Source organism: Triticum dicoccoides, chromosome 1B, assembly GCF_002162155.2.
Source record: "Triticum dicoccoides isolate Atlit2015 ecotype Zavitan chromosome 1B, WEW_v2.0, whole genome shotgun sequence".
NCBI lineage: Eukaryota > Viridiplantae > Streptophyta > Magnoliopsida > Poales > Poaceae > Triticum > Triticum dicoccoides.
In genome coordinates this window covers 105,152,400-105,179,080 of record NC_041381.1, presented here as the reverse complement: position 1 = coordinate 105,179,080, position 26,681 = coordinate 105,152,400, and the positions used below count along the sequence as shown (strand labels likewise).

Genomic DNA, 26,681 nt, shown 5'->3' with positions numbered 1-26,681 from the left:
ACCAGAACAGCAACCGCCGCAGATGAAGAATAACGTAGATCAGAAAGATCCAATCCGAAGACACGCGAACGTAGACGAACAACGACGAGATCCGAGCAAATCCACCAAAGATAGATTCACCGGAGACACACCTCCACACGCCCACCAACGGTGCTAGACGCGCCGCCAGAAGGGGGACTAGGCGGGGAGACCTTTATTCCATCTTCAGGGAGCCGCCGCCGTCTCGTCTTCCTGAGCAGAACACAAACCCTAGCAAAACTGAAAGAAACAACTAAAAACGGAGCCCTCCCGCCGGCCCTTACCGAGATCCACCGCGCCCCCATGGCCCTAGGGCCACCGGAGAGGAGGCGGACCTGCGGCGGCGACGGCGGGAGGCAGAAACTCTAAGCTTTTTGTGGAGGAAGGAGGAGGCGGCGGCTAGCCTTTCCGAGGGAAGGAAAGAACTTGTAAGGTTTTCTAGCCTCGGCCTAGCCTTTATAGAGTGTGGCTAGGACTCATCTAGATGCGACATAACTATGTCACATCTAAGCATGACATCACACAACATCAGCAAAAAAAACAATTAAAAAAATATTTTGTACAAATCTTGAAGATCCTTATTATGTGATGAACTATTTAGATATGACATCCTTGAAAAACACTTAGATGTGAATTAGTCATTCTGGCCTTTATAATCTCTCAATTCAAGAGCTAGGTGTCAGAGAATAAACCACGAGGTTGTCATCGCGCATGAGTCCGAGCTCGTGTTCGCGTCCAGCGTATAGGTCCAGGATGTCAGTGGCTGTAGAAACGCATCGGAGACTCGCATGCATGGCCAGAGGAGGACTGCTTTCGTTTGTGCGAAGAGGCAGGAGAGATGGCCGGGTCATCTGGTAGTGGCCGGTGCGGTGCGCGTACATGCAGCAGGCTATGGTGTTTTAAAAATATTTATGTAGTCTATGGTGTTTCTTTGATTTTAAAATGTTCGTATGATTTTTGAAATTATGCACGCATTTTTAAAAATACTCATGTAATGTAAAGTAGTATTACCCTTATAGGAATGTCCGTCTATTTCCAGAAAAATTCTTGTACTCTTAATTAATATTTGATGAATTTTAAATATAAAATTACACTAAGTTTTATACAAAATATGCAAACAGTTTAAAAAAAGCATGAGCTTTTCTAAAAAAAATACATGCAAACACTTGTTAAGAGTTGCATGAAAAAAGATTTCACTGTTTTGGCACAGTTACATAATTTGATAAGACGAAAATAATTTTTTAAATATACCTCCGTCCGGAACATGTGCATGTTTTACTTCTGAGAATTGCTTGTGTGAATTGCATGGATTTTACTTTATAAAATAGAGCACCTACAAAATGGACAAGTCGGTTCAGCTAGTCCAGAGGTTCATCTTTTGCGCATTACGCGAGAGTGCTTAGTTTCGATTCCCCTCGTTGTCGCGCACTGTTTTTGTTTTTGTAATTTAATAATAATAATTTCTTGGCCCACTAACAAACAGGCCCATTGCAATATTTGCGATTGTTTGACCGGTCAACAAAATGCCATACGATGTAATACGACAAGTCAGTGACCGTACAATCACGGCTTCGCATATATGATGACCGTAACGAGCGTATTCTGAAGTTCGATGACCATATCGTGCTTTTGCTTTAACTACGGTGACCATGAGTGTACTTATCTCAATAGGAAATCCCCCCCACCCCCCGCGGCTGTCACCACCGGCTGGGCTGGCCCATACTCTGGCCAAACAGGCCAGCAGATCGTCTTCCAAAACAGGCCCTCACTTCGATTTGTTTCTTTCTTTCTTCCCGACGCGTGCGGTCGGCCCGCCCCTATTGTTACCCTCGTCTTAACCCTAGCGCCACCGCCGCCGTCCCGCCCCCGTCAGGTTGTCTCGCAGCCGCGCCGCCTCCTTTCTCTCATCTCGGCAATCGACCCGCCGTCTCCCCGTCGTTCCCGGCTGCCTCCATCTGCACCTGGTGTGCCCAACGGGGCCAAGCTCCTCGCGAGAAGCTAGCGCGCGGAGTGCGGCGCTGGAGCCACAGAGTGCACCAAGCCGTGTGGCTTCCCAACAGGGCGTCTCCGCTCCTCCCGGCCGCGCTCGCGTCTCTCCTCCCCGCACAGCTCACCTTGCGGCCGTCGCGGTGAGCCTCCGCCTCATGCTATGGCGCGGCTGCCGCTGTCGCCATCTCCACCGGCTTTCACCCCCGTCAAGGAAGAGCCCGACGTCGACACCACCACCGCCGCCGCTCGCACTACGCGCCCACCGCCCCGCAAGAAGCGCCGCCGGGACCACCTTCCGGTAACCCCAACCCAGCCGCTGCTCACGCCCCAAACTATTCTGTCCGGGATTTCGAAAGCCGATTCCTTCCATGTCAAGCGGTGCGGGGAGCTGGAGGACCTAACGCCGACGACAGCGCCCGCCTCCATAAAGAGCGAGCCTGACGCTGACGACGGGACTGGCAAGGATGCAGGAGGGGAAACATTGGGCGCACCACCGCACAAGAAGCGCGGCCGTCACTCCCTGCCGGCAACCCCAATCCATCCCCTTTTCACGCCCCAAGCTACCCTGCCGGGCATTTCAAGGGCCGATTCCTCGGTGGAGCAGCCTAGCGCAACGCCAACTGGCACCGTCAAGGGCGAGCTTGATGCAGACACTGGAAAGGATGCGGGAGGGAAGGTGGTCCGGAGACGACGACCCTACCCCCAAAGGCCCATTACAGATCAAGGCCCCACCATGTGGGCCAATCGTGGACGCCTCGGCCGTCTCCTCCACAATCTAGTTTGCACGCACCAATGGCGAGATGCCGCTGGGGTCTTCTCCGTGCTCCTACCTGGCATCCAGCGCCCTGACTCCTTCGAGGAGGCCCGCAGCATTTTAGTGGTAAGCAGAACATGCTGGGTGTAATTTTTATAGTAGCTTGTTCTTTTGGTAGAGTTAGCGTTTTCTAATGAAGGCTTGTTGCTCGATCAAGGATGCGATGGATATTCATAGACGCCTTGCTCAGGACAGCGGTGGCAGGAGAACCTACTACCACAGGACACAGAAGGTTTTTGATGTTTGGATACAACGGCTAATGTGGTTGCCTACTTGTGCAAAAGTAGGTTCCTAATTTGTTGTCAACTTTAAGACTAATACAATCTTAAATTAGTTAATTATCTTATTCTTATATATACCATGATTGAATTTGTCAATACAACCATACCTGAACAAACCCTGAAAATGGAGCCAGGGGTTTGTTATAATCTGTATTGTTACCAATCGATACTATTCAGAGCCTAATTGGATTAAAAGTGTTTCTGGGAATAACATCGAATTCCAAATCCAATAGGAATTAGCACTGTTCATTCGTTTGGGTATAAGCATGCACATCAAAGTTCCTCATTGTACCTTTCGTTGGTTTTTGGATGAATTTTATGGGGAAAGGGCATTTGCTGTGAAGTCTGGTCAGGAATCTTCTGCAAACAAGTGTGTATAGGAGTGGTTCCGTTGCTATAGTCGAGATTAAGCCCTTCTGGTGTGTGCGCATTGCCCTGTAGCCCGCGCAACTGTGAGCTCTGCCTTCTGATGCACCTATATTTTGTTGCTACCTGGACTGTTTCCAGTTGCTCAACGCCGCCGGTATTTGATAAAACCATGGGTGGTCCTTCAGTAGAACAACATAAACTTAGGGTGAGGTAAAAGCTGACACAGGGCAAAGGAATCGAAGTGTATTTTAGTACTCCTGTTTAGGTTCTTCAAAAGTATACTACGTCTATTCTTTTATTTTGTCATTCTGATATTCCAAACGTCCCTCCTTTTGTTGATTTCAACATCACATATGCAGTTTTGTGCACGTGTTTTTTTATTCCATTGTGGCTTTGCTAGCATTGTATAGTTAGGTTGGTTGTAATTTAAACCCCTGCATATCATGGCTAAATTGGATTCAGTGGATCAGAAACATTGAATCTTACCTTAGTATGTTCATAGACTCACTGGTTGTTACTAAGGTCAGGGGATTGTAGGTTAATAAAAAGACCGTGTTGCACATCGTAATCTTCAGTTCTAATTGTGGTCTGTTTTCTATATTACCCCTGATCTAATCGTTTTTTATGATACGTTAATAGATGTACAAACATCATGCTCCTTTGTATTTTCTTAACCTTGTTAATTTGTTTGGCAGAAACACATGGTTAAACTCGAATTGGCTCTATTTTATATTTCACAAGGCAAGATCGATGATGCACACAATGCAACAAGAGTGTGAGTTACCAGCACAGTCTGTTAGTGTTTACATTTATCATGTCTTATATACACTTTTTTATATGTCGTTTCTGGGGAATTCGCTGATCTGTGATAGGCTTATAGCCATGCCACCTTGTTGGTTGTTACAATTTACATGCCTAATTCATTACTTCTTTAATGAAACCAAGTATCAGTCTATCATGTTAAATCCAAAGAAATTATTTTTCGACATGTTATCAGGTAATAGAGACTTTATTACCTGCGAGATACTAGGTAACTTCTCATTAAGACTTAAGAGCACAATCCATTTTGGTCCAGGTAATTGTTACATAGAGGTTGAACCACCTTCTTGTTTCTTCACTTATGAATCAGATTTTGCACAAAACATTCCACTTTGAACCACATTTACCATTTCAGCTTTTGAAGTGGGTCTGACATGATTGCCCCATTTGCCAGGGTGGTGTGGCATTCACAACTTGACACATTGCAGGCCAATTGGGACATGCATTTCACAGATACTCTCTGACGTGGCATAGGCTAGCCGGCAATATGGCAGAAGCTAGCTAGAGGTCCGATGTCCGTCATGGCAGAGGCTAGCTTCACTGCCCAACGTAGGCACGTAGCAGAGCTTGGGTTATCATAGAGCAGTGATAGCTAGCGGAGAGTGCTGTTGGACCTTCGGTTAGCCTCTGCCACATTGGTGCATGTTGCAAAATGTACGCCACAGTTCTGCGATGTGTCAAGCAATAGGTGACTGTGTTACATCACCCTGATGAGTGTGGCCATCACATCAGAACTAACTCAAATGCTAAAGTGTTTCTCAGGATGGAACAATTTGTGCAAAATCTGCTTCAAAGTGTCACCAAAAACTAAATGTGGTTCAAACTGTCACTGTATCACAAATATCTGGTCGGGTGTGGAATTTATTTATTCTTTCATTAACCGAAATAGGCACCCAATTCAAGTACATGGGTGGTGGTGTACACTCTCACCTCCCACCAACTGAGCGGCTCATGAGACATTTGTGTGGTATTCATATGCGGCAATCTAGGAATTTTGTTATGACGAAGAAAGGAATCTACAGATACTACAAAAGTATGCATCTGTTAAATGCAGACATTGTGTTAAGATATGTGTAACGTCTTAATTCTGGTAACTGAAATACTTTTCAAGTGTTGAAGCTTTTGGATAATTTAGTTTCTTGTTTTAATTTTTTATTCCACAGACATGTCTTCTCAGCACTGAGATAAAAGAATTGAGAACTTCTATTCCTTTTTTCAGCCTCATCGCGAAGGACGGACTAAAGATGGAACCAACTCTAAATCTGATACATGGCTTGATATCATATGATAAATGGTACTCTGGTTTGCCCAAAGACATGCAACTTGAGAGATTTGATGTGTACAATGAATCATGCAAAATTTCTGTGTCATCAAATGCCTGTGGAGAAAATGGTCCCCAGGATAGTTCAGATGACAATTGCAGCATTGATGTTGATGATGCTAGTTTTCCTGCTTGCTCTTCAGAAAGTTCTATCAATAATGGGAATATAGACAAAAAATGCAAGATTACCAAGAAATCTCATTTTGTTTATCCTGTTAAGGAAAATGATTCAGTAGATTCACAAGTGAAAGGAGTGGTTTCTGCAGATTTTCGAAGCGTATTTTTAGTTACCTCTGATGCCCTTACCTGTGGTTAGTGACATTCCATCTACTTCTCCAAGATGTTCATCTTTTTTTTTTCCTTCCACTAAGTACTATGCAGTTTAGAGTTCTGGGGTATCTGTAGAAAAATGACACTGAGTGATTACATTACTAGAACATCTAGAGCAATCATAAAGAACCATTGGTTTGATGTGATATACCTTCTAATACATTTTGTTCTTCTACCATCCACTTCAGCATGCAATACTGCAACCAGTTTTAGCCTTCATTTACTTTTATTTGATACATCTGGATCTAAAATATGAGATTATGACATGAATTTTCAAAGAGTGCTCAGCAAGCGAGGAGTAAAATCATGAAGAGTCCATAGGGTATATAAACAATGCTTGACAACTCTAAAGTTTGGTACTTCTTTTTGCATGTGGCAAGTCTGAAGCAGCTTTTGATGAAGGTGCTGGAAACATTGTGTTGATTTATCCTTTTTTTTCCTAGAGTTGGATCAATCCTTCATCCTTGGTAGCAATGTATTGCATGTAAATTGTAGCTTCGCGGCTGCCCCTCATCAGATCAACTAGCCTCGTTAATCTGAGCATCCGTTTATTCATTACTTTTGTTATCTTTATCAAGCTTGTTTTATAGCTCCGCATACTTATGTATTAACATGTTAGATGTTTATTATGGTACTTGAAGGATTGGAACAAACCTTGTTGCCGCTACGTCGAAAGCATGCTGCTGGGACTTCAAGTGATTGCTTTGATTCGTACTGGAAGTACAAGTCAACACCTAATACCTTCTACGCAGATGCAGAAAGATGTCTAAAAGTGGCTCTTCATTCGTCACCACCAGTAATGGCAGCCTTATTGCCATTAATACAGGTACTTGTCAATCAAACCAGTACCCCATGTTTTGCATATAACCATACAATTTCTTGTATGGATTTTGTTTTCATCTGTTGACCCATTTTAGCTACCTTTACTATGGTGTAGATCCTGCTGCTTGGTGATAAACTGAAAGATGCACTTTGTGAACTTGAGAAGACCTGCCGCAGTTCTACTACAGCGCTTCCTTTCAGGTTGTTAAGCCATCATGTCGTTGGTTATCATTTAAAGCAATTTGTTATCTTAAATCTCATCTCTCATTTTATGTTTCTAAAACATCAGAATATGGTAGTTTCTGTTTTTTGTTCCTTGTCCGTACTGAGATAAGCTGTCATGAGCTAAGTGGCTGAAGTTTAGTTTTTGTAATGCAGATTGCGAGGCAGGCTGCTAGAGTATTTTGACCAAAATCAAGTATCAACTATATCTTCTTGCTATGAGGAAGCTTTGCAGAGAGATCCTACATGTAGCTACTCGGTTGAGAGGCTAACTGAAATGCACAGAAAAGGTTTTGGCTGAAGACTTTTTCTCCCATGGTGCTCTACTATTTGATCGATTCTAGTTTAGTAGTCTACTCATTACATGGTACTGCTACATGCATTCTAGAAGAAAAAAAAATGGTATCAGCAAAACTGGAATAAAGTAATAAACTATTTCTAAAGTCCATATTTCCCCTGCAGTTAGGCCATTTGTCAAAGGAATAAAATAAACAAATGGACTATTGAGGAAAGAAGTGTTATTGTGTTAAATTGATGTGTTGCTATTACTTGACAATACCTACCTTCGACATCACGGAAACCTGTTGTATGAGAATTATAGTGGTTTAGGCTAAGGTGTTTACTTGGATTGGTTTCACCAATTGGAAGGTCTAAAGCAAGGGTTTTAGAAGTTAGTGGTGGCTGGTTGGCACTATAACTACTCACCTTCTGTTGTGGCACTAAATTTGGTAGAGAGTGGAAATATTGCTATTGTGTAACTATGCTCTTGATTTCATCACTGGAGAAGTAATTCGAAACTACAACCCCGAAGAAATCGAATTATTCTTGCTTGTTGCATGTCAAGTATTCTAGTCTCAAGAAACCCATACAGTTATTACTGATACTGGTCATTTTATTAGTAAAGTGGAAATGTCATTAGTTTGTTACTAACTCTATAAGTTCCATGCTGTCTTTGCTGCTAGTATAGAAGATCGTGCATGAAGTATTTTACAGGACATCGTAGAATGTAAGCATGTTGATCTTTATATGAAGCCATTTTTGTGATCATCAAAACAGAATATTAGTAGTGATATCAGAAGAGAAAATTAACTTCAATGCTACTCGTAGTTTCCCAGTTTCTAAAGTTTATTACATTGCTTATCTATGCGAACTTCAAAAATGTTAACGGTTTGATTATATTGCTAGTGGCAATGGTTACATTTTCTTAACCTGTCGTTGGTTCCCCCAGGATATTATAATACCGCCCGACTACTTGAGAGAATTGCTTTGCATCTAGACTCTGTGAACGGGAAGCCTTTGATCTGGGAGGAGCTTGTATCATGCCTCCTTCGGCTTTTTTCTGATCGTACTACTGACTACGAGGATCGTATTTCATGTAATGTTGAAGGAGATGCATCGATTGATGCTTTTAGTAGTCTTTCTTCAGTCTTCTTTGAGCAACGTACAAGGGAATCATGGAAGCTCCGATGCAAATGGTGGATGAACCGTCATTTCAGCCAAAACATCTATATGTCAGAAACCGCGAAAGGTAACTTTGCTTGTTCCTCGAACTCAGTTATTGCTGAAATACAATCACGTGGTGCTCCCCTTCATTTGATTAACTTTGGTAATAGGGCAATCACTAATCTATACTTTGAGATAGTGGCATTTAAACTCGTGGTTTTCTTGGCAGCCCATGTTTTAAAAAAGGCGGCAGATATCTTTATAACGTGGACCCTGGTTGGCTCAATTTAATAGTATTAGATTTTATGGGTTTATAGAACCAGCATACCTTATTACAGCTGGATAAGGCTATCACTTGTTAAAATAATTTTTAGGTAGCTGCTAGTAATTGCCAGCTGTATGATGCAATGCCTATACCTTGAAATATCGTCGCATCACGAGGTTCTCCTGTAGGGAACATGGCAATGCTATGGAGCTAAGTGTAGTAAATTTTGCACATACCGATAAAGAGGTGGCTACAGATATTAACTGTAATAAAATCTGCATTGTGCAATATAAAAAATGAAGAGATGTCAGCTACACCAGAATAGTGTGCTCACTAAATTCTACTAGACACTCACGATTTTCTGTTTCTTTTCTGCAACTCCCATTTTTACGCTCAGTGCAGCAGATACATATGTTCCCCACTCGGCATGGTTTAAGTTTCACTGCTGTCACAGATAAGGTTTTCCGTTTTGTTGCAGGTGATTGCAAGCTCCTCGCTTCCAAGGCATCTTGTGCTTGTCACATGCTTGGGCCCAGATTCCCATATGTCAAAGCAGCTAAGAGCTATCTTTCCAAGCAAGAGGCAAAGGATGAATCCAGATTCCTCTCCAGGAACACGGAAAATTCTGTCAAGTTATTACAAAGTTTGGAGAAACTAACGTGATGGCTCTGTTTAGTTTAATCTTTTCTTTTTGATAGGGTAGTTTACAAAGTTTTCTGGCTAGTTTGTCTCCTCCACCGCCATGTTGTTGGTTCCGCAGCCAGGGCACATGTAGCGCTTCTGCAGCTCCTCAGTGAGTGAATTGTGCACATTCTCCAGTTCGGCCATGCGCTTGCGTCGAGTCAAGGAAAAGCTTCGGCGAACACACACGGAGGAAGAAGCAGCAGGAACATATGTATATATAAATATAGTAGTTGCGCAAACGAAGTGATTTCTAGACAGCTGAAAAGGATATCCTCCGAGCTCCTGCAACTTCGTCGTCTCTTTCATCACAGCCTCCACAAGAGCAACTATTATATTTCTTTGCAGAGGGAGTACTACTATATTCTTGTTAAAATTATGAGAAGCGCTATAACTTGGAACTAGTTCTCTCTCCAACAATGCTGCAGTGCCTCAGTACCTGCATGTTACCCCCGACCGGTTGGAATTATGATGGTCCTACTGTTTTATCATACAAATGTCTTTGGAAACATTTAGCACAACAAATCTTTATCAGCATAAACTACTATATTTTGCACCGTGATGAATAGCATCGGCATTATTTTCTTTGACTTTTGAAAAGGACAATGCAGATAATACACACATGTGTCTAGCACATTAGTTCACATCATGTAAAACTAGTTGAGTGATACACGGATGGTTCTATCTGTTATTCAGACATGCTGTGTCCCTCACACAAGTATTTTTATCACCAATTTTCTTGTGAGCAATACAATCAAGAGAAAACCAAACAAGTGTACCGCATCCATTGAATAGTTGACTAGTTAATAAATAACACATTTTTTTTTGAAAGTAAAATAACACAATATTGGGTGAAAGAATGGAGAGAAGAACCTTTTCAAGTTCAAGCAGGTCCTTCCGATACTCTTCCTCCAATACATGCACCTCAGCATTCATCTTGTTCATCCGATCAACTGAATCTGTCAACGTGCCTTCTGAGTCCATAGTTTCATTCACGTCGCTCACATTTTGACCTGCCAAGGTGAACATTTCAGTCCAAGAGGAAACAAGAAAGTAGCAATGTAGAGCACAGTACTTTATGACGGGAGATTCATAAGAGCAAATGAGAGAAGTATCATGCAGCTCATATCCTTAGCACATTGCAGAGCACATAGTTAACGAAATGATCGCAGAAAAACAAAGCCAACAATAGCTTGCATCACAATAACAGAAATTATATCTGTAAGTGCATGTACAACACAGAATGAAACACATTTCCAGCTTACACAACACCGAATGGAACACATTTGAAGACTATTTATCTTATTAAGCAATCACATATTTATCTTATTATGGAGGATAGAATACAAGAGCAGCTTATCAGCCATTACTTTATTATGTGCACCCTTACTCTTGTACGCCACAACAAAGACATAGATTGATCTAGCTAAAAATAACAAGCTTTTGGGTACAGACATAATAAAGAAGAGCACAGATGTACAACTTATAATTCCGATTACCCTTCAACTATGCAAAAGGAATCAAACATAAATAATATGGGGACTGCAAAATTACCGAAACCCTTCTCGAGGTATTCAGGAACCGAAAGTGTTGTGTATGCACTGCGAGTTGGCGTGCTTACCCTCTGCTGACTTACCTTGCTTACCATCTGTTGACGGCAGTCCAGAGCACCTCTCAGCTAATCCTGCAGAAGCCTTCTGTTGAAACTGCCTGCGGAGGAGGAATGAAGTTTATCTCGAGATAATTAGCAAATAAGAAACTTCTGATGTAAGTTTCAGCTAGCAGGCAAAGAAAATATACCAAATAGACATAATAAAAAAAAGATAGATAAGTGATTCTATTCCACTATTTTGAAGAATAAAACAAAACTTAGTAGTATCCGCTGACACCATCTTCATAAGGTTATAGGCATGAGGTTGGCGGGTTCGGCTCCTCTGCAGTACAGTTATAACTGCAGGGGTACTATAGAAATAGGTATCCGCCGTCCATTTCAATCTCATGGCTCTCATTTTTTGCATTCAATTATGTTTTTATTAAATGGAGATTCTTTCTGCTGCAACGGCGGCGCCAAGGCCGACAGCTCCCCGATGGCGAGCGGCGAGGTCGCCGAGGCGAAGGAAGCGGGCGGCGCGGCAAGGTCGACGGCGGTTCGGGTGCACAACCTGCGGAGGGCGTCGTGCGGCAGGAGGCCGTCGGGGCAGGAAACGGGCAGCCTGGCCTGAGAAAGACGAAGGCGTCGGGTGGTGTCCATCGAGGTTAAGGTCGTCGGGTGGCGCAACCTGGGGAAGGCGGGTGCGGCAGCCAACAGAGCTCCTCAGTTGCTTCCGTCGACGACGTCAGTAGGTCAGGCCAGCAGACGGCATCCTACCATGAATCCTGGGAAAGGCGCGCATGGAGGTCCAGCCGCCGCACCGTTTACCGGGGAGATAGCGGGCTTGGCCGGAGAGCCTAATCCTTGGCGGCGGAGAGTTCATCCGCTCGCTCCTCCCTTCCTCTATCTCTCCGCTCTCCGGCCAAGAGTTCAGTGTGTGTGCGGCGAGCAGCGAGCTGGTTCGTTCTCCTTTTTTTTCTTCACGGTAACAAGCTGTTTCTTATGGGCGTTGGATTGGCCAGGGACGGCTGATGTTGTTGCTACAGTACATGTGCAGTAACACTAGAACCGCAGAGGAGCCGAACCCGAGGTTGGCAGGCTGATAGATAGCGGCGAATTCGGCTTTGGCTGCGGTTTGGTTTGGGGTTGGTGGTGCTCTTCTGGACTGGACCGACTGGGTTAGGTTGGGTGTGGGTTAATCTTTCACCATTAGTTCCAGTCATACTGTTAGCGACGTCTCTATAAATTTGAAGTAAATTGCAAAAAACCACCACAATCGAGGACTCTAATTCAGAAAACCACCACCATTCAGTTTTTTTTTCAAAAAACCACCACAATTGTACTGACAGTTTTCAGAAAACACTAATCGAGCTATTAGAGTCGTCTAATGAGAAACCTGATGGCTGGGTCCTACCATAAGTGATGACGTGGCATGAAAATAACTCACACCCGTTGACTCAAATATTAGACAGGTGTAGGGCCCACCCGTCATCCTCTCCTGCACCCATCTTCCTCCTCTGTCCAACACGAACTCACGGTATGAACAGACTCGTGTGCTCGCCAGCGTCGTCCCAGCCACGGGTTCTTGCCAGGAGACTCAGGAGAGCAGGAGAAGTGGGAAGGCGGAGCTCACGAGGAGCTTGTAGTCAACGCGGGTGTGGCAGGGGAGCTCGAGGACGGTTGATTGGGGGTGCGGTGGCGGTTGCCGGAGCAGGGTGATGACGGGACTTGGCAGGAGGTCGCGTGGCTCATCTTGAAGATGTCCCGCGACACCGCCACATAGATGAGAATCCTCTGGGGGAGACGGCGAGGGCTGAGGCTCGCCGGAGGTCGAGTTCGGGCGGTGGCGAGGTGTGGTCAGAGGTGGACATCACGGCCATGACGCGGCTGATTCTGGGCCTCTTAGTCCAATTCCTTAGGTGCGAAGAGGGAGGAGGCCGTGGCGGGGCTAGCTGTCATGACGGCATTGTGAGACTCGGCCGTTGGCCACGAGCTCCATGCGAGGGGGGCGATGGGCGTGGTGGGGCGTCGCTGCAACCTGCAAGAGAGCATAGATGAGAGGGGGGTGGGGCGTGGCGGCACAGGGAGGGCGGGTCAGGTTGAGAGCAGGGCGCGTTGGGCGGCTACTGCCGCCGCCGCCGGCGTCGTGCTCCTGCCACTGGCTACATGGGCGGCCGAGGAGATGCCTGTTAGATGTTTGTGGAAATTACTAAGAGACAAAGAAGAGGCAATGGGACCTACCTGTCACGTTGCCTGCAAGGCTTATTAGTTTCGTAGTGCATCATCCCACGACTAACTCATTAGTCACATTGCTTGCAAGGCTTATAGTGATGTGCATTATCGAGAGGGCCCAGAGATACCTCTCCGACAATCGGAGTGACAAATCCCAATCTTGATCTATGCCAACTCAACAAGTACCATCGGAGACACCTGTAGAGCACCTTTATAATCACCTAGTTACGTTGTGATGTTTGGTAGCACACAAAGTGTTCCTCCGGTATTCGGGAGTTGCATAATCTCATAGTCATAGGAACATGTATAAGTCATGAAGAAAGCAATAGCAACAAACTAAACGATCAAGTGCTAAGCTAAAGGAATGGGTCAAGTCAATCATATCATTCTGTAATGATGTGATCCCGTTAATCAAATGACAAATCATGTCTATGGTTAGGAAGCACAACCATCTTTCAACGAGCTAATCAAGTAGAGGCATACTAGTGACACTTTGTTTGTCTATGTATTCACACATGTACTAAGTTCCCGGTTAATACAATTCTAGCATGAATAATAATCATTTATCATGATATAAGGAAATATAAATAACAACTTTATTATTGCCTCTAGGGCATATTTCCTTCAGCTACTCCATGGCAAGGGCTCCTGCCCTCACAGTACTGAAATCGATTGAGCCAGGACCCAACAATGCTCCTCCTTACAATCAGGCTGGAGGTGCCCAGAGCCAGGGCCCAGTCCCGGCCATGCTCCTCCATGGGAAACCTTGTGTCCTTGTCCTTCATTAGAAGAGTTGGGAGCATTCGACCGGCTCCTTTGGACACAAGTAGAGGAACACCGATTGATCCTGCTAGAGCATGCCGAGGATTTTTTTAAGGACAACGAATGCATGTAAGGTGTGAGTGTTTTATTCGTTGTTGCAGATGAATTTTTTTCTGTCGTAATAGGGGTGAGACAGGTGTTGTGGCAAAATCCTTTTTGGTAGATATATTTGGAGCAATAGTATTCTACTTTGGTTGTGGTATCAATATTTTGTTGTTGCAGGAGTGTAGCGAAAATATTGAAATCACATGTAAGTATGGTCGATAGGCAACTCTCTCATGGCCTCAAACGACGTTGCCATGTGATCACATCTCTCGGCATGTAGGCTTTGGTCCCAACCGCTACCTCGCAGATGAAGCTGAGAGCATCTAAAACGGGACTTGGCAAATCTGGTCTCCTATATGTCCGCGGATGCGCCAGACATCTCTCAGCATGTAGGCTCTGGTCTCAACCGCTATGTCACACACAAAGCTGAGTGCATCTACAACGGGACTTGGCAAATTCGGTCCCTATACACCCGCGGACGCATCCGGACACCTCTCATATCTCATGCCCGACAGCCACATGCTTCAAATACGGACTCTCAAATCCATGCAAATCCATGGACGTTCATCATACACGCCAATGTCCCACGTAAATAACAAATGTTGGTACCGAAAATACACAGTTCTTACATTTTTTTTAAATATACAACTCAAACATTAGCTTATTGGTTTCTATTGTGGGTCCACATATGCTCCACAAGATCACTGAGTAGCTGCGCATGCACCTAATGATCTCGAAGATTCTGATGCATTTGCAGAAAGTTCATAAGATGATTTGCATTTTGATCTTCAGGGATTTGAACTTGTTCTCCAGACGCTTCAAAATCATTGGTTTGGGCAACACCATCACATCCTCGACAATCATATTGTGCAAAATGACATAACATGTCATCAATTGGCACAATTTTTTTGATTCCCACATCATTGCAGCTCCACGAACAATTCCCCAACGAGCTTGAAGCACTCCGAATGCCCTCTCCACATCCTTCCTAGTTGCTTCCTACATGTTGCAAAGTGGCTTTGCTTCTGGCAGATATGGTCTTCTCAAACGCCGCCCATTGAGATAGATGCCATCAGCAAGATAGTATCCCATGTTGTAGTCACGGTTGTTGACAATGAAGTTGCACGGCGGCAATTTCCCATTACAAAGCCTCCTAAACACGGGAGATCGTTGAAGCATGTTGATGTCGTTGTGAGAACCCAACATTCCAAAGAAAGCATGCAAAATCCATAAGTCATGTGATGTCACTGCTTCCAGTATGAAGGTGGCCTCTTTGGTGTGACCTTGATATATTCCCCGCAAATCTTTGGGGCAGTTCTTCAATTACCAATGCATATAATCAATTGATCAGAGCATTTCTAAAAACCCTTTGGCCTCTCCAATAGCAAACAATTTTTTTGTGTCCTGCACATTTGGTTCCCTCAGATATTTGCTCCAAACGCCTGCACCACGGCACGTGCAAACTTGACCATAGTCTTCAAACATGTGCTCTCCCCCATCCAGATCATCTCACCAACGACATCTGTGGCAGTACCAAGTGCAATCATCCCTAGAGAAGCCATGCATTTCTGCTTAACAGAGAAAGAAAGTTGGCTGCAGCAATCCCTTGTGAGCTTGAACTAGTCATTGCGTGCCTCTATAATGCGCAAAAACAATGGTTTCCGCATATGGGAAAATGGCGACGAAACCATGGATCATCAGGAAAAGTTGGGTCCAGAGCAAAATAGTCCTTGTGTAGTAGCCAGTAGCCATGCTCCGGAGACCCTATTCCGATTGATCACTCTTCTTCCTTTGATTTAGCCCTTGAAGTTCAGAATATGCTCCACATGCCTGTCCTCTTGCATGCTCATGAGCACGATAATGTCCACTTCTTCGTTCGTATCCAAAGAATCAAAGAACTTAGCTTCAATCATTTTATCAAGTAACGCCGGTCCATACTCTTCGCCCGACAAAACATTAGAATTCATCGCTTTCCCTGCAAATAAACCACAAAAACCCGGGTCAGGCATTCTGTTGAACACATATAGCGCAAAGGGGCAGCCCGAGAGTTGTCGGACGTACATCGGTGGCGTCCAGGCGGCGAAGATATCTGCAGCGGCGAGCACTAGAGTGAGGATTGTTGTGCCGGTCCTGGCGGCGATGAGGCTCGGAATGGCTGCAAAGCAAGGGTGGCAGCGGAGCTGCGAGACGTTCGACGCAGAGGAGGAACAACAGAGGGGAGAGCATAACAGATCTGGTAGGTCAAGGGAGTGGATTTGGTGCAATTTGTGGCAGGGTAGGCCCGTCGGGTCCTACATGGCGGACGCGATCGGCCATCCCCATATTTGCCCCACATTTGGGCTTGACATGAGGGTATCGGTCAGCCCGATCATTTGAGGCACCCGTCTGGATCTCTTTTTTTACCGGTCACTGACCGGGGCGCCCGCCCGGACGTTTGATGTGGGTTTGGAGCACCTGACTATAGATGCTCTAAGCTCTACCTTCTTTCTCTTCTTACTTGTGGCCTCCTATGGCTTCTATCCCTTTTAGTAGCACTTATCCTCACATCTCTCTAAAGATGCAGCCTCCTTTGAGTTCTTTAATAAGTTCTGGGAAACTCTCGGGCGGCCAGATCTGGACCCGCTCTCTCTTTTTCTTCACTAGCTTGGTGCTGGCTAGAGAGCAAGAGGTGGATCCATTTTCTGCATTTATCGAGCTGACTTGTGGATTCAACGTATTATTCAACCCGTTCAATCGACCTCGCCCACGAAAGCTGCAGATCAGCAAAGGGATTGCTTTCGCGTGTGGCATCTTCATCCCCTTGCCCGTCGTTGGCAAGGTTTGCGTCGGAGATGGAGATCATAGAATCTCTGACAGAGGTTGCTACTTGCGTTAAGACTCTTTTTTACGAGGAAAATTGCTTTAAGACTCAAATTGTGTTCCTTTTGTATGGTTTGAGGTCCTATCATTATTTGCAAAACGGGATGATCATGTTGTATTTCTCTGTTTCTTTCTAGGCCATGTGGTCTTGCGTTGCATTTGCTAACCCAAAAGAAAAAGATTGGACACTGAACCCTGGCACGGTATTCACTTCCTGCAAACTGAACCAGTGAACCTGTCAACAACAACACGAGTAGAAACAAGCCGTCGAAGTAGACGGCGCAGGGGGTGGGCGGCGGACCGGTGGAGTGGGTTTCCGGCGCGGCGGAGGTAACTGAGCGCGGAGGCGGCGCTTGGAGGACGAAATCTTCTCGCCATCTCGCCAGTAGGGAGCTCGCCGCCTCCGCCTCGGGGGCAGCCTGGCTGCCTCATCTTGGGCGGCGGAACCCGATGCCTCGCCTCCACTCCACCAGGCCCATGTCCCACATCCGCCTCCGCCGTCGGCTGTCCTCCTCCTCCACCTCTTCGCCCTCACCCTCCTGGTGTGGTATCCCCATGCCGCCTTCGCCGCTGCCACAAAGCGTGTCGGCGCGGGGTCGCTCGGACCGGAGCATGCACACCACCTGTTCGACAAATTGCTTCAGCAGGCCACTCCGGTCCCTGAGCGCTCCCTGAACGGCTTCCTTGCCGCCCTCGCGCGCGCGTCGGACTCCTCCACGTGCAAAGACGGCCCCGCCCTCCTCCTCGCCATCTTCAACCGCGTCTCCCGAGAAGAAGCCGGCCTGCGGGTGGCCACGCCCATGATCTGCACCTACGGCATCCTCATGGACTGCTTATCGGGTCCTGGATGATCTACTGGTTCATAGGAACGATTTGTATGGAAGAATTTCAGAGAATTGCGAGGAAAAGGGCCCCAATCTGGGCATATATTACTGTAAGCTATTCCGTATGAGTTTAGGGTTCATCCTCGAAGGGAATTCTAGAAGATTCGATACTCATCTCAGCCACAACCCGGCTGTTAAGTAGGTGGTGGCCTCGCTGTAAACAGGGATACGTGAAAAGTAACAGTAACGTGAAGCCAATCTAACGGTTCACGACGCAAGTAACTTGAGGAGTCTTTTGGACCGTTGGATTGGCTGAATCGTTATGTGCCGGAATTGCCACAGTTAACTGAAGACTGATCTTCAGATATCGCGGCCTGACATTACCCCCTCCTGAAGAGCCGGCGTGTCCTCATGGCGTGTTGTTGTTGGTTCTCCAAGCTTCAGTCGTGCTTCGAAAGAATGCAGGAAAGGTGTGTTTGATGAACTCTGCGTCTTCCCAAGTGGCATCTTCGGCTGTCAGATTTGCACATTGAATCAGCCACTGTACCACTGGCAAGTTCTTACGAGGAATTTGCCTAACTTCCAATAATTGAGCTGGTTCTGTTTTAATTGTGCCATCTGCATTTAGGTAGGTGTGGGCTAGGAATGTATTTGTGACCCAAGTGCTTTTTCAACTGACTAACATGGAAGACTGGGTGTATTTGCACATTATCTGGGAACTGCAATTTGTAAGCATTGTTGCCAATTTTCTGAATAACCAAGAATGGACCATAGTACTTGTTGTGGAGTTTGAGTGCTCCTCTGAACCCAAAGGCTGCCAGTCTGTAGGGGGCCATCTTCAGATATACCAAATCCCCCACTTGAAACTGTCTTTCCACTCTTTTTTGGTCTGCTTACTTCTTCATTCTATTCTGAGCTTGAAGCAAGTTTTCTTTTAGCTGGTGCAACATGTTCTGCTTGGCTGTTAAGAAGTCCTGTGCTTCTTCATTATCAGGTCCAGGTATTGCTAGTTCAGCAATCAATGGAGGAGGAAATCCATATAATGCTTGAAAAGGGCTCATTTTCAGTGTTGTGTGATAACTGGTGTTGTACCAATATTCAGCTAGTGGCAACCATGCTAACCACTTCTTTGGCTCTTGGGTAGTCATACACCTCAAATAGGTTTCCAAGCACTGATTTATCCTCTCTGTTTGGCCATCAGTTTGTGGGTGATATGCTGAACTATATCTCAGTTCACTTTTATAGGCAGCAAAAATGTCTCTCCACAATTGGCTTGTAAAGATTCTGTCTCTATCAGAGATAATAAGTGTTGGAGGACCATGGAGCTTGATAATGTTATCTACAAATGCTTGAGCTACACTCTCGACTGTGTAAGGATGTGATAGTGGTATGAAATGAGAACATTTGGTGAATCTGTCAACTACCACTAATATCACATCCTTTCCTTGGGAATTGGGTAGACCTTCTATGAAGTCCATAGAAATATGCCGCCATGCCATATCAGCTACTGGTAAGGGATCTAGGAGCCCTGGCTGTAAGCAATTATCATGCTTTGCTCTCTGGCATATTGGACAGGTAGATATGAACTGTTCCACAGCTTGTTTAAGCTCTGGCCAATAGAAAATTCCTTTTACTCTTTGATATGTGGCTCTCATTCCTGAGTGTCCTCCCACAGGTGAATTATGTAGGGCAGCAATCAGTCTCTCCCTCAATTTACTGTCATTCCCTACCAGAATCTTCCCTTTAAATATGATAATACCTGCATGTATAGTGTAATCAGATTTGTCCTCAGGTGATTTCAACAGCAACTTCTCTTGCAATTTCTTTGAGATTGGGTCAGTTTCATAACTAGTAAGTAGTTCTTTGGCCCATTCAGGAGTAACAGTTGACATGGACATGCATTTTGGAAGCACTCTGGACAGAGCATCAGCTACTCTATTTGTAATGCCCTTTTTATACTGAATTGTGAAATTGAACTCCAACAGTTTCATAATTAGTTTGTGCTGTATTCCTTCAGTAATCCTCTGATCAGTAATGAACTTCAAGGACTGCTGATCAGTTTTAATGATTACAGAATTGCCCAATAGATAGTGCCTCCATTTCTTTAAAGCTTCCAAGATTGCTAAGGCTTCTTTTTCATAAGTAGATAGAGCAACATTTCTGGGACAGAGTGAAGAGCTGTAGTATGCCAATGGTCTCCCCTCTTGCATGAGTACAACCCCAATGCCATATCCAGATGCATCAGTTTCCAGTGTGAAAGGAACATTGAAATTGGGCAGAGCTAGAACTGGAGCAGTAACCAAGGCCTGTTGCAGTTTTCTGAAAGCTTTATCTTGGTCCCCTGTCCACAGAAATTTCCCTTTCTTAAGGGCATCATGTAATGGTTTACAAATTGTCCCATAATCCTTGATGAACCTCCTGTAGTAACCAGCTAGACCCAAGAAACTCCTTAATTTGGTGATGTTAGTAGGTGTAGGCCAGTCCACAATTGCCTTGATTTTGCTAGGTTTAGTAGCTAGTCCTTCACCAGAAACCACATGTCCCAAATATTCCACGTAAGGAACAGCAAAAGCACATTTGGACATTTTTGCAAATAACTGATTTTCTCTCAAGATTTGTAACACTTGCTTTAAATGTTCCACATGCTCCTCTAGGGTAGTGCTGAACACTAAGATATCATCAAAGAATACCAGTACAAACTTTCTATTATATTTAGCAAATAGAAGATTCATGAGAGCTTAAAATGTTGCAGGTGCATTAGATAATCCAAAGGGCATCACTAAATATTCATAGTGTCCCAGCAAGGTTCTGAATGAAGTTTTATGAATGTCTTCAGGGTCCATTCTTATCTGATGATATCCTGACCTTAAGTCAATTTTAGAGAAGATCTTTGCTCCATGCAACTCATCCAACAAATCCTCAATTACTGGTATAGGGAATTTATTCTTCACTGTCACAGTGTTCAGCCTTCTGAAATCAGTACAAAGTCTCATGGTGCTGTCTTTCTTTTTAACTAGAAGAACATGAGCTGCATAAGGACTTTGGCTAGCTCTTATGAGTTGATTATCCAGTAAGTGTTTAATTTGTTTCTCCATTTCTTCCTTTTGATGATGAGGTACTCTATATGGTCTGACATGGGGTGGTTCAACTCCTGGCATCAAGGGAATTTTATGATCTAATTCCCTTTTTGGAGGTAATGTTGTTGGTTCTACAAAAACATCCTGATATTCCAACAACAAGTTGCTTATTGCAGCTGGTATGCAGTGATTATCAGGAGTTTGGGCCACTATATTGTGAATTTGGAGAAGAAAAGTGTCCACACCCTTGTCCAGTAGTTTAGTAACTTGTTCAGCTGGTATCTCCAAGATTTCCTCACTGGAACTGTAAACTGCTGTTGTTACTGTTGTTTTACCCTGAAGGGTGAAGTTGAACTGGTTGTGAGGCACATCAAAGGCTACAGGACTGACCAGTGAAAACCAATCATAACCTAAAATCATATCATGACTAGGGAGATTGAGAATCCTGAAAGAATGTTCCAACTTCAGTTTGGCTAGCTGAAAGGCACAATTGGGAACTACAGCAGTAGAAAGCAGCAGGCCTCCTCCAGCTACAAAGACTTTTCTAGGCCTGACAGGGAGTAATTGACAGTTTGATTTGATAGCAAACTGTTCACTGATAAAAGAGGTTGAACTCCCTGAGTCCAGTAATGCAACTGCTCTTTTCCCATTTACATGCACAATTACTGTAGGAGACTACACAGCAAGTTGCTGCCCCATAGCATGTGCAGAGATAAACATTGCTTGTTCTTGTTGTTCTGCCCTTTCCTCTATTACTTCCCGTTGGTCAGTATCTGTCTCCTCAGGACCAGTTTCTTCCATTTCTTGTTGTAACATGTGCACATTAGGGATTAGAGTGCATTTGTGGCCATGGACCCACTTATCTCCACATCTCCAACATTCCCTTGCTTTTCTAATTTTCTGAATTTGGCTGTTCACATGTTCAGTGCTCTGTGTTACTAGCTGTTGGAACTGTTGCAGTATTGATCACCTGCTTTCCTGCTGTAGGTACTGCATTTTTCTGCCAATAGTTAGTGTAAGGAGTTGTTGACTTCTTAACATATGTCACTGGAGGAGGGTGACAGGGCTCAATTTCTTTTGCCAAACAGTAGGCATCAGTTAGAGAAGTTGGTCTAAGAAGTCGCAGTTGGTACTTAATTCCATCTCTCATCCCATTGACATAGCACTTTATAAACCAAGGTTCAGATAGTGTAGGGTTTTCCTCCTGCAGTTCAGCCATTAAATCTTCAAACAGCTTGGTGTACTCTGACACTGAAGTGCTTCCTTGTTTCAGAGAAGTAAATTTTTCAGTCAGATCATAAGAGCCTTGGGCAGAAAATCTTTTGATGATTTCTTTTCCAAATTCTTGCCAAGACAATTGCTTCTTGAGTAAACCAGATCTCCTCAACCATACATCAGCATCTCCAGTCATGTACATTTGAGAGAGTAATACTTTGTATTCTTCAGGTGTTGCTGCCATTTGAAAATACTTGTTGCACTGCCGAATCCAGCCCACAGGATCTTCACCAGAGAAGCGAGGGAAATCCATCCTTGGACCTTTTGTCATAGCTTTCATGAACCGAGCCTGCATATCTTGCTCATATGTTCTGAAATAGCCCTGTCACAACTGTCTGTCTCTCGCTGGCTGCTGGTACTGCTGGAAAACAGGGGTTTGGCCTCCCCTTCTCTGTGTTACAGGTGTTCCAGTGGCACTTGCTGTTTCCACATTAGCCTGAGCTCCAAATCCAGGTGGTGCTGCAGCTCTACGAGTTCTGATTTGAGGTAATTGCTGCATGTGTAACTCCTCTAACTGTCTGGTCTTTTCCTTCTCTGCTTCTAACTGTTGTCTCGGTTGTTCAGTTCTGCTAGGTGGTCTGTCCTGCTGTTGCTGTTGCAAAGTTGGTGATCGAACCTCATTGTCAACTTCAGGTTGTTGCTCAGCTCTAGTTCCTGATCCTGATGGAGCCACCAATTTCTGCAAGACTGAACTCATTGTGGACAATTGTTTCCCCAGATCTAACACAACCCTTTCAATCCCTCCTACTTGCAGAGCTATTTCGCCTTGTTTGGAACTGATCGACTGAACATCTCCCTGTAATTTGGACACATCTGTTCGCATCGCTGCGTTTTCCTGTTGAACTGCGCCAAACTCGTCGCGGAGAGAGAGAACCTCCTGCCACTCACCCTCATCGACTGCCTTCGAGCGCCCCATCACCTTGATCCAAAGAAGAGAGGGGGAATTTTACCACCGCAGGTGCGGCAACCAGCCTCTCCAATCCGGACCCTGCCGCCGCCAAAGCTCCACGCCTCCCAAGGTGCACGGATCAGCGAAGGACGTGGGATTTTACTATGCTGGAAGTGGTCCAACACAACCACTCCGCGCTACTGATCTGCACCTGAATGATCACCGCCACCTGCGCCGCCCTGGATCCGCCGCCGCCTAATGTCGCAGTGAAGGAACACCTTCACCGCGCGCGTCAATCGCCGCCCGCCATCACCACACAACTCAGGGGAGGGAATTGGGTGGGTGTTCTTATCTCTCTTGAAAAAAAATTGCGATCCGATCGGAAGCTACCGAGGAACCACTGCTCTGATTACCAATTTGTCGGGTCCTGGATGATCTACTGGTTCATAGGAGCGATTTGTATGGAAGAATTTCAGAGAATTGCGAGGAAAAGGGCCCCGATCTGGGCATATATTACTGTAAGCTATTCCGTATGAGTTTAGGGTTCATCCTCGAAGGGAATTCTAGAAGATTCGATACTCATCTCAGCCACAAACCGGCTGTTAACTAGGTGGTGGCCTCGCTGTAAACAGGGACGTGTGAAAAGTAACAGTAACGTGAAGCCAATCTAATGGTTCACGACGCAAGTAGCTTGAGGAGTCTTCTGGACCGTTGGATTGGCTGAATCATCATGTGCCGGAATTGCCACAGTTAACTGAAGACTGATCTGAAGATATCGCGGCCTGACACTGCTGCTGCCGTGCGCGTCGCCCGGACCTAGGGCTTGCCTTGTTCGGCCGCCTCCTGAGGACGGGCCTGCAGACAAACCAGATCGCCGCCAACAACCTCCTCAAGTGCCTCTGCCGCGCAAAACAGACTGACAAGGCTGTCAGCGTGCTGCTTCATAGGATGTCCGACCTCGGCTGTGCGCCTAACTGCATCTCATACAACACAGTTCTAAAGAGCTTGTGCGAAGATAGCAGGAGCCAGCAAGCGCTCGACCTGCTCCAGATGATGACAAAAGAGGAGGTGCCTGCTCCCCTAGTCTGGTCACATATAACACGGTCATCCAAGGCTTCTTTAAGGAAGGAGAAGTAAGTAAGGCATGCAATCTATACCATGAAATGATGCAGCAAGGGGTTGTGCCTGATGTGGTGACGTATAACTCGATTATTGATGTGCTGTGCAAGGCCAGAGCTATGGGCAAGGCAGAGTTGTTCCTAGGGCAGATGGTTGATAACAGTGTTCGACCAGATAACGTGACGTATACTGCAGTGATCCATGGATATTCCACTTTGGGCCAGTGGAAAAAGGCGACTAAAATGTTTAGAGAAATGACAAGCCGCGGTCTTGAACCAAATACTGTCACTTGGAACTCATTCATGGCCTCCCTCTGCAAGCATGGAAGAAGCAAAGAAGCTGCAGAAATTTTTCATTCCATGGCTGCGAAGGGCCACAAGCCTGATGTCGTCTCGTATCGTGTTCTGCTCCAAGGGTATGCTACAGAAGGGTGCTTTGCAGATATGGTTGGTCTCTATAATTCAATGGCAAGAAATGGTATTGTACCCAATCGCCAGGTTTTCAACATATTAATTGATGCATATGCTAAGCGTGGAATGACGGATGAAGCTACGCTTATATTTACTGAAATGCGGGGACAAGGACTGAGTCCAGATGTATGCACCTATTCAACTCTTATATCTGCACTTAGCAGAACGGGTAGGCTGGCGGATGCCATGGATAGATTCAGTCAGATGATTTCTATTGGCATACAACCAGACGCAGTTGTTTATCAAGCTCTAATTCAGGGTTATTGTACAGTTGGTGATTTGGTGAAAGCAAAGGGATTGGTTTCTGAAATGATGAACAGAGGTATTCCCCCTACCGACAATGTGTTCTTTAATTCAATAATGAGTAGTCTATGCAAAGAAGGAAGGGTTACAAATGCACACAGTATCCTTGACTTCGTTATACACTTTGGTGAGAGGCCTAGCATCATTACATTTAATTTTCTGATTGACGGGTATTGCTTAGTTGGCAAGATGAAGAAAGCTTTCGGAGTACTTGATACCATGGCATCAGTTGGCATTGGGCTTGATGATATTTCATATAGTGCAATCATTAATGGCTGTTTTAAAAATGGAAGGATCGATGATGGATTGACCATATTCCGAGAAATGCTGAAGAAAGTTACACCTACAACTGTTACATATAACATCATACTGGGCGGGTTATTTTGTGCTGGGCAAACAGTTGCTGCACAGAAAATGTTCCATGAGATGATCGAAAGTGGAATAACAGTGAGCAGTTCCACATACAGGACAATCCTTGGAGGACTTTGCAGGAATAGTTGTGAGGACGAAGCGATCACCCTGTTCCAGAAATTAGGAGCAATGAATGTGAAGTTGGATATTGCAATACTCAATACCATGATCAATGCAATGTTCAAGGTTCAGAGAAGAGAAGAAGCTATCGATTTGTTTGCTGCAGTATCATCCAGTGGATTGGTACCTAATGCTTCTACCTACGGTGTAATGATAAAAAATCTTCTAAGAGAAGGATCAGTGGAAAAAGCTGAAAATATGTTCTCATTAATGGAGAAGAGCGGTTGTGCTCCGGACTCTCGTCTTATAAATGATATCATCAGAATATTATTACAGAAAGGTGAGATTGTCAAGGCTGGAAATTATATGTCTAAAGTTGATGGCAGGAGCATCTCACTTGAAGCTAGAACTACTTCATTGCTGATACGTCTCTTTTCAAGTGAAGGGAAATATCGGGGACAAATAAATTTGCTCCCTGTAAAGTACCAAAATTTTGATGGATTTAGTTGAGCACTAGACAGAAAATCATTGGTGTGGTTTGGAGCTCCCTCTCAGTGATGTTGATATGAGTTCTGTTCCATGTGCTCACCAAGATCGAACTTGGCGTTGGTGGCTTGGTTCCACCATGGTGTTTTGGCCCAACGTGTGTGGCTGCTGGGTGTGCATCCTATGGACATTGCCCCTAGTCTGCACGCCATTTCCATGCTCAAGGTTCACATCCTCTCCCTGAAGCCAGGGGTGTTTGTACCCCAGGGCCTTTTATTTTTTTATTCTACTGTTGCTGTTTTAAGATCTTCATGTTTATAGTTAGTTGCATGTGTTCAATATCAAGTTGGATATATCAAATAATCTCAATACATTTTCTTGGTGCAGGTGTTTATGTTATGATGTATGGTCTTATAATCTGGAAATAGCTCTTGCAGGCATGCCTTGATGTTGTTCTTCCTCGTGTTTGCTAGAGGGAAAATGTGGCCATCCAGTCAGTGAATTTCGTAATTTCCTTATCTGCTCAACTCAAGTTGCAGTTCACTTAAAAACCTTCAATTCATTCCATATGAAATTGTGTCGCATGTGTTGTTCTTTTTTATGATATATATTTATTTGGAATTCGATCAAGTACTGTAAAATGTCACCCTTCATTTGACAGATAATAGTTGACTCTCAAGTTCTGCACCTGCGTCATCCAAGCACTCTCATTTTTTCTTCCTTGGGCAAAGTTCTTTTTACAATATGCACTTGTGTCATCCAACCACTCTCAAGCTTCTTCCTTGAGTATGCACCTGTGCCATCCAAGCACACTAAAATGATTTCCTATTGATCACATCATGTT

The 26,681-nt window shown here is 44.8% G+C and overlaps 1 protein-coding gene and 1 pseudogene across 1 annotated transcript; both read left to right on the top strand.

Moving 5' to 3' along the window:
* Positions 1–1,829: 1,829 nt before the first annotated feature.
* Positions 1,830–10,031, top strand: LOC119322055. The gene is made up of 9 exons (XM_037595561.1): positions 1,830–2,887; positions 2,979–3,104; positions 4,167–4,246; positions 5,510–5,922; positions 6,583–6,767; positions 6,879–6,964; positions 7,142–7,275; positions 8,214–8,513; positions 9,172–10,031. Exons 1-9 carry the CDS (start codon positions 2,168–2,170, stop codon positions 9,354–9,356), a joined length of 2,229 nt encoding a protein of 742 aa, XP_037451458.1. The 5' UTR covers positions 1,830–2,167; the 3' UTR covers positions 9,357–10,031.
* A 13,755-nt stretch (positions 10,032–23,786) lies between these two features.
* LOC119302145 lies at positions 23,787–25,861 on the top strand (annotated as a pseudogene).
* Positions 25,862–26,681: the final 820 nt, after the last annotated feature.

What these genes read in the sequence shown, in the direction of transcription:
- LOC119322055 (XM_037595561.1), top strand. Translation starts at nt 2,168, where the DNA reads ATGGCGCGGCTGCCGCTGTCGCCATCTCCACCGGCTTTCACCCCCGTC. An exon ending in GGTTGCCTACTTGTGCAAAA is followed by an intron (nt 3,105 to 4,166) that starts GTAGGTTCCTAA and finishes TTTGTTTGGCAG; the next exon opens with AAACACATGGTTAAACTCGA. An exon ending in CCTTATTGCCATTAATACAG is followed by an intron (nt 6,768 to 6,878) that starts GTACTTGTCAAT and finishes ACTATGGTGTAG; the next exon opens with ATCCTGCTGCTTGGTGATAA.